Below are 12585 nucleotides of genomic sequence, written 5' to 3'. Positions count from 1 at the left end.
CCTTGATTCCTAAAACCTTAATACATCAAACCAGAAAACAGGCTGTGATCAAACCGTATGCGATAACAGCTTACAGAAGCTAAATGGAAATATAGATGAATTAAACACACGTTTAAAGCTAAAATGAAATAGGCCTACCAATTAAAAAAAAAATTCACACATAATTTGTATTTTGTATATTATTCTTTATCTTCTACAGTCCTTATTGCTTAGTTGTGTTTTTTATATTATATACTTTTAATTACTTTTTCTGCTGTTATTGAATGTGTGTGTGTGTTGTCTGTATGCTACTGAGACCTTGAATTTCCCCTAGTGATCAATAAAGTATATCTATCTATCTATCTATATACACAGGGATCTCTGTTGCATTAGCCTATGCACTTGAACAAGTTTTGAGGGCTGGGCTGTTCAAAAATGTTGCTTAGCCTAAATGTTAATTCAATATACTATATCTAAACTATGGGCCTTTTGCAAACTCAGAACATATGGCGTTCAGAAGGTTGCATGAATTTCCATCAATTGTTTAACATGCAATCGAATTTTAAATGGGTGGCTCTTAATCAACTAATCTCAAGCTCTTAATCAACTAATAGTTTCCATTCAAGGTGTAACTATTTGGTTGCTTGGGTACAAAAAAAACATGAGTAATGACTTTCCTAATGATCATTTTCTGAGATTGCTTGGCATTTAAAGTTGTAGCCTACTAATGATGTGTTACCAGTGCCACCAGTATAGGAACAGTACAGGTAGCCTACAGTGGCCTACTTCTTTAGTCCTGACTGGCTTTTTACTGATGAATTACCAACAAAAGATACAAAACACTTAATTTAATCAGTTAATTTAATCATGAAATTGGTTATTCTGAATACATTTATGCTAAAATGTAATACTGTAAAATTGCTTCAGGAAATTGTCATACAGTAATAAAGTTTGGCAGTTAACCTTGATCACAGACATGATACATCTCAATGATATGTACTAAAGTACAGTGTAACATCATAAACATGTACGTTAACCCTAATAACACAAAAAAAGACTACACAAAAATTGACGGTCCAGTTAGAAATGCAACCCCATCCCTGTCCCCTTCATTGACCATCAATGATTTGCAACCAACCATCCATTAAGATTTCTGCCCAGCTCATCTTGTTGGGGTCATGAGGAGAGCTGTTTAAGTTGAGAAATGTTAAGATCAGGGGTGAATTAAGGCACTACTATGTCTGGTTGAGAAATGGAGACAAAACAAGTAACAAAATGTACTGAACAGCACACACACAAAAAATACTGAACAGCACACACACACACACACACACATAAAATAATTGGCACAGAATATCAAAGCTCCACAGCCTCAAGGGTGGCACTCTTGTGTAAAACAACATGCGGTCAATTATATTTACAGGTCAACACACTCCAGATTTGCTGATGTTTGTGCCTTGTGAGACATGGCAAGAAACAGCTTTACCTGTGCACTCAGCATTCATAGTAAAAGTATTTGAGAGAGAAGTGTAGACATCAACGACTTGTGGACAAGTCACCTCATTCACAAACACAGAGCCAAACTGTGCAAAAAATAAGGCAGTCATGGCACAGATTTTTCTCTCTGATGGGCGTTGACAGATTTGGTTTGTTGTATTTTTTTGCCTCTTAGAATTTGGACAGGTAAATTATATAATTAAAATGGTGACCACAAACTGCTGGGTCAGATGAGATAGGAGGGAGAGCTTGGATTTGAACAATGAGGTCATGCTACCTTCCCATCAGTCCAACAAATGCCACAGTGGGAAATGCTGATTCAGTGGAGATGGAGGCGGCAGATTACCTCAATTACTGGCAATGATCTTAATCTCCCCCTGCACGGTAGATGTCCACACTAGACAGGCACCACATCAGAAAGAAAAGCTCAATGCACTTGACAGCTGTACAGAAAATACAAAATACCTACTGCAAAGTTCTAACACAGACAGCTCAAATTAAACCATTATTTTAGGTTTAACAGTTAGTTGCTAACAAATCTCTCTCTCATATATATATATATATATATATATATATACATACACACACACAAAACGGCATTCTAGGTTTGGAAGAGAGAAAAGCAAAGGTCAGTGTTTCTACACAAAGCAGTCAATGTTCTTGGAGCTGGTATTGAAATAACATTTTGATTAGCTGGACTGCATGCTACATTGTCCATTCCTCATTGAAGATCTCCTTTTAAGACCACAAGGCAGATGGCACAGTTTACAAAAACGACAGATGACCACTACAGTGAATTGCATTGGAAAGTAAATTAAACAGTCCTTATATCCAAGTTACACAAAAAAGCGCAGACATGTTTAAAGCTTTGCACAACAAAAGCAAAGCCAAACAGCTTACTGCGCTCATACACAAAAACCTTATGTAATACCATTGACTGAAACAGCAGTTCTTAAGGAGTTCGGTCCAGGAAAGCCAAGGTCACCAGGGTGGGGGGGGTGTTAGGGTCTGAAGTATTTTATTTCACTACATCAACACTCAGATCCCTCTCCCCTCCCGCCCTATGCTTCAATATGCACCAGACCTGGCCTATAAATAGCACTATCGCATTATAGCCACGCGCCGGCTATATTAGCTACATGTCACAAGGCTTTCAAATATTCATGACATTTGAGCAGGCAGTAATTTGAGACACTAACGACAGGCCAGCAGGCATTAGGACGTCAGACATCAGTCTACTGGGAAGACAGTCCGTTAAACACTCAACAAATCAAACTGCTGGACTTGAAGACACATTTTGCATATTGCAGATTTTGACACTGTATGAAAGAATTCGAGAAAAAAGGCCCCCATATGGGAGAGTAGAATGAATACTGATATTGAATACTGGTAAGAGAAATCTAGAACATTTTATATAAAATGGTCCTGAATGAGTCAGCGTTGGAAAGAAAATTGTGGTAGGTGGTCCTTAAAGTAAGTGCTTGACCTGACTCACCAAAAAAATACTGAACGTCGTAAATGCATTTCCACATTTGTGGGGAAAAAACAGACTAGCTATGACTATGTACTGCTGTTGTTTTGATCCCTCAAGCAGAGAGGCTATTGTTGTGGCACATCACCGAAAAGTAAAAAGGGGTTTCGTTTCTTTCCACCAGGGGAGAGCAAAGAGCCCGTGTGGGGATCAAAAAGACATCAGGAGAGAGAGAGAGAGAGAGAGAGAGGAGAGAGAGAGAGAGAAAGAGAAGGTTGCAGCACCAGCAGCATCGTCTCCTCCAGTATGACCTGGACTTGGCTGGCAGCCCTTAGTCCTGTGTTGGTGCGGCAGCGGCGGCCTCCCCCAGGTCACTCTGGTCCTCCAACAGCAGCTGACCGGGCTCCCGCAGGAACACCACCATGACGGTGATGTTGTCACTGGAGCCGGCCGCCTTGGCCTGGGCAACCAGGTGCTGGGCCACCTCCTCGCAGCCACCACGGCCCTCGGCCTCCCGTAGGGCCTCCAGGACCATGCCCGGCACCTCGGCCGGACGCACCACATCGAAGAAGCCGTCGCACGCCAGCAGGACATAGTCCTCGTTGCCGGTCAGCTTTGTCGATGAGCTGTCGGCCATGTTGGAGACGTATGGCTTCTGGTCAAAATCACCTGATCAACCAGGGACAGAAGTTAAAAAGGGAAAAGTGGAGTTAGAAAAAGACCAAAGAGTTCTATATTCAAATAATAACAGAAGTTACAAATATAAATAACACCAGAATGAAATACTAAAGTCTGAGATTTACTTCATGTAACATTTCATTTGCTCGTCTATTCAATTTGAAAGTAAAATGTAATCACAGTATTGAGCCAAGGTTTTGCTGGAAAGTGATAATCAATTAGAAAGCATCGTCATCCTGCAAGTCACTGATGATGTAGTGTAGTAACTGACATCATCCTTTTCCAGGATCCGATCGACATACCAATCGCTCGAGAAACAGCGTAAGTGCCATTCACACGCCAGCACCCCATGAAGGCGATACATCCCCCCAGACTCTCAATCCGCTGCTTTTCATCCTGAACAGGGGGAAGGAGAACAGCAAAGTCAGCTTGGCTCCCCACAATATTGAAGTTTCAATACAATGTCTAGTTCTGTATCTAGTTCCATTGGTTCTGCCAAACCCACACTCACTGCTTTCACTATGGCCAGTAATAATCCTGCTGGATGCAAATTGGGCTGTTGACATATTATTCAAATACTCTCCTTACAGTACAGTCTACACTGTCAGGTTAATTGAATTGTTTACGTGGTGCGATGTACATTAATGTATGTTCATGAACATCCTTTAAAAGTGGACTAAATTTGTTGATGGGCAATAGTTGCTGGTCAGCAGTCTACACAAATCAGTCAACTTTGTAACATGAGGAAATGTCTCATGTTCACGCGCAGCATTACAGCTAAATGCTAAGTTACACATTAAACAAGATATTGTTAAGAAATAATACTGTAGTTGGGTAGCCTTAACAAAATAGTGGTGTTTTCAGTATGAAAGACTCACCTCTCTTTCTGGCTTGTGGGGGTCCATCAGGGTGACCGGCTCGCCCTGTCTGACCAGCATGGCCTGAGAGTCTCCTAGCCAGGACACATGCAATGAGTCCCCGGCCAGCAGTACTGCTAGAGCAGTGCTACCACTCCGCAGACGCTACAGGAAACACACACACACACACACACACACACACACACACACACACACACACACACACACACACACACGTTTAAACTTCAACATAAATCAATGAGGTAGGTCATCTCGATTACCAAGTGAGTGGACTGCTGTCTGTTTTTCGCTGACCTCTCGCTTGGCCTTAACCTTGAACATGTCATCCACTTGGGTGAAGGCACTCTTGAATGCAGCAGCTGGGTCTTTCACTAGGTCCTCTTGTTGGCTTAGAACAACGTGCAGATGGGTGGCTGCAAATGTGGCAGCATCTACACCTCCGTGTCCATCAAATACAGCATAATACTGTCTATCCACAGCATCCTGTAACGAGAGGACAAATGCACTGTGATTCTATTGTTCATATAGGCAATGGTATAGCAGAGAAAGCATACAGAGATGAGCATAACATGCAAAGTAAAACAAATGTAGGAAATCATGGAAGGATATGAGTAAAAAATGTGTGACAAAACTGTGAAATGATGAGCTGTTTCCCATAAAAACTGATAGAACACTTGAATCAAAGTGGCTTCAGTGGCTTTGCCTAAATTGAACACTTTGACATTAAAAGCAGACAAAACACAACAAGAACATCTGACCATATTGGACACTGTGTCCTGATCTAGCACATATTACCATCACCAAACCCCAGCTGTCTTAGAGCTGTTGAAACAGCGCCACACTGTGGAAACTGCTGATGTTTACAGAGCTTTTGTTTTTGCTGATGTTTTTTGAGCTTTTCTAGCCTCTATTGATAGAACAGTGGAGAGAAGGCAGAAAATGAGTGGGAGTGGAATCGAAAAAAAAATGACCTCAGGCTGGACTATGGGCACTGGGCCCGTATGCGTTATGGGATGCTGGTGCTCTGACAGCAGTCCCTCACCTGTATCCCAAAGAGCTGGTTGAAATCCGCTATGGTGACGTGACGGTCCTCCATCTTCCTGCGCGTATTGCGGATGGCGTGCACAGAGCAGCGGTTGAAGCGTTTCGATGGCCCCTGGGGGGTGGGCAGCTGCTGACTCCAGGAGGCCGCCACATCGCGGAGCTTGTTGAGGAAAAGGTGCTGCAGCCCCTCTGACTCCAGCACTGCACGACAGGGAGGACAGAACATTACTGTCATAGAGCATGGGGTCAGAGTAGAGTAACATTACTGTCATAGAGCATGGGGTCAGAGTAGAGTAACATTACTGTCATAGAGCATGGGGTCAGAGTAGAGTAACATTACTGTCATAGAGGACGGGGGTCAGAGTAGAGTAACATTACTGTCATAGAGGACGGGGGTCAGAGTAGAGTAACATTACTGTCATAGAGGACGGGGGTCAGGGTAGAAGAGCATTTCTCTTCCTCCGCACCCAGCCCTTTTTACATGAGTATGACCAACCACACCCAATAAACAGGCGTGAGATAAACAGAGTATGATCATGTGCATATAGAAAGAGTGAGGGTATGAGTGAGTGCATGCGTACGAGTAGGCGTGCTCTTTGGAGATCAGTATGAGTGTGTGCATGCGTACAAGTAGGCGTGCTCTTTGGAGATCAGTATGAGTGTGTGCATGCGTACAAGTAGGCGTGCTCTTTGGAGATCAGTATGAGTGTGTGCATGCGTACGATTAGGCCTGCTCTTTGGAGATCAGTATGAGTGTGTGCATGCGTACGAGTAGGTGTGCTCTTTGGAGATCAGTATGAGTGTGTGCATGCGTACGAGTAGGCCTGCTCTTTGGAGATCAGTATGAGTGTGTGCATGCGTACGATTAGGCCTGCTCTTTGGAGATCAGTATGAGTGTGTGCATGCGTACGATTAGGCCTGCTCTTTGGAGATCAGTATGAGTGTGTGCATGCGTACGATTAGGCCTGCTCTTTGGAGATCAGTATGAGTGTGTGCATGCGTACGATTAGGCCTGCTCTTTGGAGATCAGTATGAGTGTGTGCATGCGTACGAGTAGGTGTGCTCTTTGGAGATCAGTATGAGTGTGTGCATGCATACGAGTAGGCGTACTCTTTGGAGATCAGTATGAGTGTGTGCATGCGTACGATTGGGCCTGCTCTTTGGAGATCAGTATGGGTGTGTGCATGCGTACGATTAGGCGTACTCTTTGGAGATCAGTATGAGTGTGTGCATGCGTACGATTAGGCCTGCTCTTTGGAGATCAGTATGGGTGTGTGCATTAGAGTGTGGCTACCCGACCCGAGCCCGACGGGACCCGACGGTACCTGACGGGTTGGGTCGGGTTCAGACAAATATTTAGAAATTGTAGTCAGGTTCGGTTCGGGTTCGGACACATGGGGGCAATATGCATTGGAAGCTTTACATTTAAAATAGCTTATTATTTTGGGTAACCAACAGATCTGCTTTACATGATGCAAACGTTTGTTTTTTGAGAATAAAATAAAATGTAAAAAATACCTAACAAATGTCTTCCTTTATGCAAGATTTGTTTATGTAGCCGTGACAACGCATGTGCATTTCAGGCGGCACGTCTTGGGTGACGTTAAAAAAAAGTTGTTAGCCTATCAGGAGATTTTAAGACCAAAGAAAACTGAGCAAATTAAGTCTAGGCCTACTATGTGAATAGGCTACCGATAGGTCGTCTCGTTCAACTGGAGGAGGATTTCCTTGAGTTGCCCCAATTAACGTTGATGCTGCATATGGATCAGTGACAGAGGGACTGTAGTTTCAAAGACTGTTGCAGTTCATTTCAAGACTTTTCGTCAATGGTAAGACTAGAATTCTACTTGCTTGGGCCTCTTGTTAATGTGCTGTGTGTGACCTGCGTGTGTGCACGCTCATCTTCTATAGACAAGAATTCCATTTGTTGTTTGTTCCGTTTAATGGGTAGGGATGTAACGATTACCGGTATAATGGTAAACCGCGATAAAAATGTTGACGGTAACAATTATCGTTTTCTTTTGAAATATCATAATTATAACGGTTGATTACCGCGGTGTTGAATCTGTGTGTTTAATCCTTCCCAGCTTCATCCGAGCCTGCTTTTGACATACAGTAGGCCTAGTACAATGAAACAAAACTGGTACCCTACTGATTCTGTTGTCTAATTGATGGTTTTAACTGCGATTCGGATTAGGCTACATCTGATTTTAAAAGGCGGAACAATTTCACCGCAAAACGTGCACTGTATCATTTAGCCACTCTGCGTCTTTTTATGTTCGCGTCCACCTGAAATCCATTCCACTCACGTTATCAGGAGAATGCCATAGCCTAAAGTTTTATTTTGAACACTTACTTTGGTCTCACTCATTGGATCCAAATAACAGAAATAGCAAACTCCATATAAGCACATAGCCAATTTAATATGAAAAAGTGAACGGGACACATTTTGAAACTATTTCAGCTTTTGTAGGCCTATCAGTGCTTTCTGAAGATATTGAACACACTTTTAAAAACACCGTGATAATACCAAAAAACCGTGATAATTTTGGTCACTATAACCGTGAGGTTAAATTTTCATACCGTTACATCCCTATTAATGGGCTAAAGAAAGACAGGCTATCCACAAATGTGAACGTTTAATCACTAGCATGGGAATAACTGAGGCATCATCTGCGTCGGGCTCGGGTCGGGTTCGGACATAAAAATGAAAATGCCTGTCGGGTTCGGGTCGGGTTCGGATGCAACTCTGTCGGACGTGGGCCGGGTTCGGACAGAAATTTGCGGCCCGAACCGCACTCTATTGTGCATGAATACGAGTAGGCGTGCTCTTGTGAGATCAGTATGAGTGTGTGCATGAGTACAAGCAGGCGTGCTCTTGTGAGATCAGTATGAGTGTGTGCATGAGTACAAGCAGGCGTGCTCTTGCGAGATCAGTATGAGTGTGTGCATGAGTACAAGCAGGCGTGCTCTTGCGAGATCAGTATGAGTGTGTGCATGAGTACAAGCAGGCGTGCTCTTGCGAGATCAGTATGAGTGTGTGCATGAGTACAAGCAGGCGTGCTCTTGCGAGATCAGTATGAGTGTGTGCATGAGTACAAGCAGGCGTGCTCTTGTGAGATCAGTATGAGTGTGTGCATGAGTACAAGCAGGCGTGCTCTTGTGAGATCAGTATGAGTGTGTGCATGAGTACAAGCAGGCGTGCTCTTGCGAGATCAGTGAGTTTGGTTGGTATTTGCTTTATTTCTACTTGCTCTGCTCTACTCTGGTGGCTCCCTCTTCTCCCGCCCATGATCAGAAAGCTCTAGTTTTGATATTACATTATTCTGTCGCCTCCTGTCCTTTCATTACTACATTGTCCTTGCTAAACAGTTAATTGGTAAAGTTACTTGGTTGACCACTAATGGTGTAGTAGTCATGCATTCTGGACATTAGTAATATGGTACAATGACACATACACATTAACTTAAAATACACAAAACTTAGAGATCAATCCAAATGCAGGATCCTGATCTGAACACTAGAGGGCATGCACTCCCTTATGATTAACAGACCAGTAAATCTGCAAGCCACCAGTACCTCACAACATATTTATATGCTATTCTCTGCAGAGAGCCAGCTTTCATTTGCATGAAGCGCCAGATATCATCACCCTGTCTGTGTGTGAAAAAACAGAGAGAGAATGCTTATCTCAAACTGCCAAGCATGACCAGCATGGCAACAATGCCAACAAAGATGTCACTCGAACACTACAGGATATTACAAGTGCAGTCTTCTACTATAATCCGCTACACTTCTTGAAACATTTGTCAAAACTCCTCACATTTTTTTAGTTTTCCATCCAACTTTGATGTTCCTGCACAGTCCTGACTGGGATTGTGGATGGGAAACAATGAAAGTAAGCTTGGACAAATCAATACACTCCTTTATACAATCAACACATTGATTCAGGAGCGTGTAAAGAGGGGAATAACTCACAGGCAGTAGGTGGCCCGTCCTCTTCTTGTTGCTGTTCTGCGTCCTTTGGAAGCTGAAAGGGTGTGAGGTCACTCCTCATCAGCTCACACACCGCTGCCTCACACAGTGCCACACTCAGAGACAGAGGGGTATCCCTACACACACACAGTTTTTTTCATGCATATGCAAAACTCCAAATGATTGATCAATTTTGAGTTAAATGTACTGGAGTTTTCCTGATCCTGATATTTCCACAAGATAATGATTCAACTTAATGTATGATAAGTGTGTTACAAATGCAAAGTAATTCATTTTATTGTTGACATTTTTTAACAAAATAAATGTTTGAGGTTATGCATTTGTGGAAAATAGTTGTTCTGTACCAAAATAAATGATGTAAGGACTTTATTTTAAGGAACCATGACAAGAGGAATATATGCATTATCAAAACAGGAAATAAATCAGAGAGCGACTTAACACACTTGTGTGTGTGTGCATGTGTGTGTGTGTCTATGTGCCTTCATGCAAGCTGGAAACAGAATGGGAAAAGCAGGAAGTGACTGGAACAATGGTGATTTAACACACAGGAAGCCTGTCTTTACTGACAGACACATCCCCACTACTTAAAACAGCACATGGAAAGACAAACTTATGCCTCAGTTCCTCAACATATTACCCACAATTTAATGTGGGATGCTTGTGCAATTACAACTACGCACAACTATTCATTAAAACTAAGCTGAGAGACGGTATTCCATTTTCAGTCTCTCATATTCATTTTCGTTCAGTAACAAACAGAATCTAGACTTGAAGTTAAAACATTAAATTATTTTTGGTGATTAACAAGTCCCTGTGACTCTGTGAAGTGTACATTCACTGGGATCCTCACTAGAAGAGAAAAAGTGCGTCCTTGCCGTGCCCAAACATGAAACAGACAGGATGGACATGATTGCTTCTGCTTGACTGGAATCTCAGGAATGCACCACAAGGGATCAGCCAGTATGTAATGCATTCGTTACTTTTAGCTTGAAGTTGCAAGCCTTGACATTAAAGGTTAACCAGAGTTGTTTTCTTTTTTCGCAAAAGCTTGGCTGTAAGCTGAACACACCCCCAGATAACATACAACATCAAAATAAAAGATAATATTGTAAACTGAAAGATTATGTTGCGTGTTATTAAGGTGCAGAATTCATTGTTAGAGAGGGTGTTGGTAAAAGTGGGTTGAAGTGAACTGTAGCAAGGAGTTGAAGTGTGTCTTGCAATAAAGATAAAACAACATTCTCTCGTGATCAGGATCATACCCCCACAGGGTATCCTACCCTCATACTTATGCATACTACTGTGTCAGGATTACTGTTTAAATAAATAAATAAATACATAAATGTGTGTGCATGGTGCACTCACTAGCAGTCCTACCAACACCCACCTGGCTGCTAGCAGGCGGAGGCCCAGGTCCAGGCTCTCCCCCCTGATCTCCTTGTGGCTGATTTTGCGGCTAAGGGGGTTGACAGGTGGAGGGTTGTCTGGGCTGAACGGCTCCGGAAACTCCTCTAGAAACTTCTCCAGGAAGCTCCGAGCCACGGCAGGCTCAACATTACCCATCATGCCACCCCCTCAAAATGCAAACTCTGGGCGATACAGTATCATCCACAGGGAGCAACCCACTCCTTATGTCTAACTGTCACTAGTCAAACAGATGCAGCACCTGTGAGTAGCAAAATTAGATAAAAGCACAATATGCTCTAGGTGAAAAAGAGGACATGCAACAATTACAATTCTATTTTTCTATACATTAATGAGTGTCAACATTCTCAAAAGTTTCTGGAGGTTCCATAATGTTGCGATAATTTGATTCTGCAAATTATGTCCAAATACATCATTATCCTTGTGCCAATTATATCTCAATAAAACTGTCTGCACGTCAGTGTTTGAATTGCAGTTGTAGCTGTTACCTACAGCAGAAGACCAAATTATATCCTAAACAAATTCAACAATGTCTATTACCAACTTGAATAAGTGCACGTAGGCCTTTATGGAATTGTATTTGACTCCAAAAAGTGTTACATCAACATTCTAAACAACCAGTGTCCACTACAGTGTATCGTAGTGTCAACAATGTATCGCTGTCGCTTGCTACTAGCGTTTTCCCGTAATGTGCAAGGCTGATTATGCCAAGCTACTGTAACAACAACACAATGCAGGCTAGGCTACTGTTTCTGTTTTGGTTTCATGTTTCATTTGTCGGTGAAAATAAAATCTCTTACATGTTTTAAAGTTACTGCGAAAAAAGTATTCAACCAATTATCAACTCATGTTAACATGTTGCGGTTGGCTCTGCAGAAACTCAGGCGGTGTCAGACAGGCCTTTGAAAAGGAAAGTTGCGTTTCCTTAGGTTAATTTCTAAGACCCAGAACAAAATTATTTCAGCTGTTTAGTTGTAACTGCATAATAGGTAAAACTGAGTGATTATGATGAGCACACAGGGTTGTGTTTCATACCTTGGAGTCTTTTCTCTGTGAAGCAGGTACCCCTTCGTACACAACCAGTTTAAAATCTCGAGACTCGCGTGGCTGTAGAGCGGCTTTAACACGCCCTTTCGGAGGCTAAACAAAAAGCTAGAACGTCACGGAAGTCCCAGCAATTTAACAACATTCACATCCTGTACGTGATAAACAGTATCGTTAGGAGAAATTGCTAATAAAACAAACATGTGTGATGAAAGGCCAATGGCGCTTGTACCATCCACTTCAACTAGAGATTGGCGGAAGTTGAACAGTGGTCTGGCGTTTTGAGCTTTCAGACATGAAATAATTTGCCCCTAGTGGTTGGCTCCAGAAATGATTTAAAACGGGCCATGATAAATAAAACCAAGGAAGATACGCAGCTGCTGCTAAAATACTGTATATTTATACTACCTTACACATCAGATTTATTTTATAAACGAATCTGGAATATGTTGCAAACTATTTACACTCAGGAATAAGATTAGGCTAACGGAATGTATGACATCTCTAGAGGGTAGTGTTTTCAAGAAAACAAAGGTGAGATGCTTACCAGCATGCTTACAAACAGCTGGTGTA

General features: G+C 42.3%; 1 protein-coding gene across 1 annotated transcript; it reads right to left on the bottom strand.

Moving 5' to 3' along the window:
• Positions 1-822: 822 nt before the first annotated feature.
• On the bottom strand, positions 823-12199 carry ppm1f (protein phosphatase, Mg2+/Mn2+ dependent, 1F). The gene is made up of 8 exons (XM_076269923.1): positions 12004-12199; positions 10931-11209; positions 9526-9659; positions 5546-5748; positions 4798-4986; positions 4504-4647; positions 3928-4021; positions 823-3616 (listed from the first exon to the last, which is right to left on the bottom strand). Exons 2-8 carry the CDS (start codon positions 11107-11109, stop codon positions 3279-3281), a joined length of 1281 nt encoding a protein of 426 aa, XP_076126038.1. The 5' UTR covers positions 11110-11209; positions 12004-12199; the 3' UTR covers positions 823-3278.
• Between the last annotated feature and the right edge of the window lie 386 nt (positions 12200-12585).

This window comes from Alosa pseudoharengus, unplaced genomic scaffold (assembly GCF_046254945.1).
Source record: "Alosa pseudoharengus isolate Yale_2024_CS ecotype anadromous, Long Island Sound unplaced genomic scaffold, YU_APseudo_1.1 YU_APseudo_1.1_scf_6, whole genome shotgun sequence".
NCBI lineage: Eukaryota > Metazoa > Chordata > Actinopteri > Clupeiformes > Clupeidae > Alosa > Alosa pseudoharengus.
The sequence above is the reverse complement of the archived record's forward strand: the minus strand, read 5'-3'. Positions and strand labels throughout refer to the sequence as shown.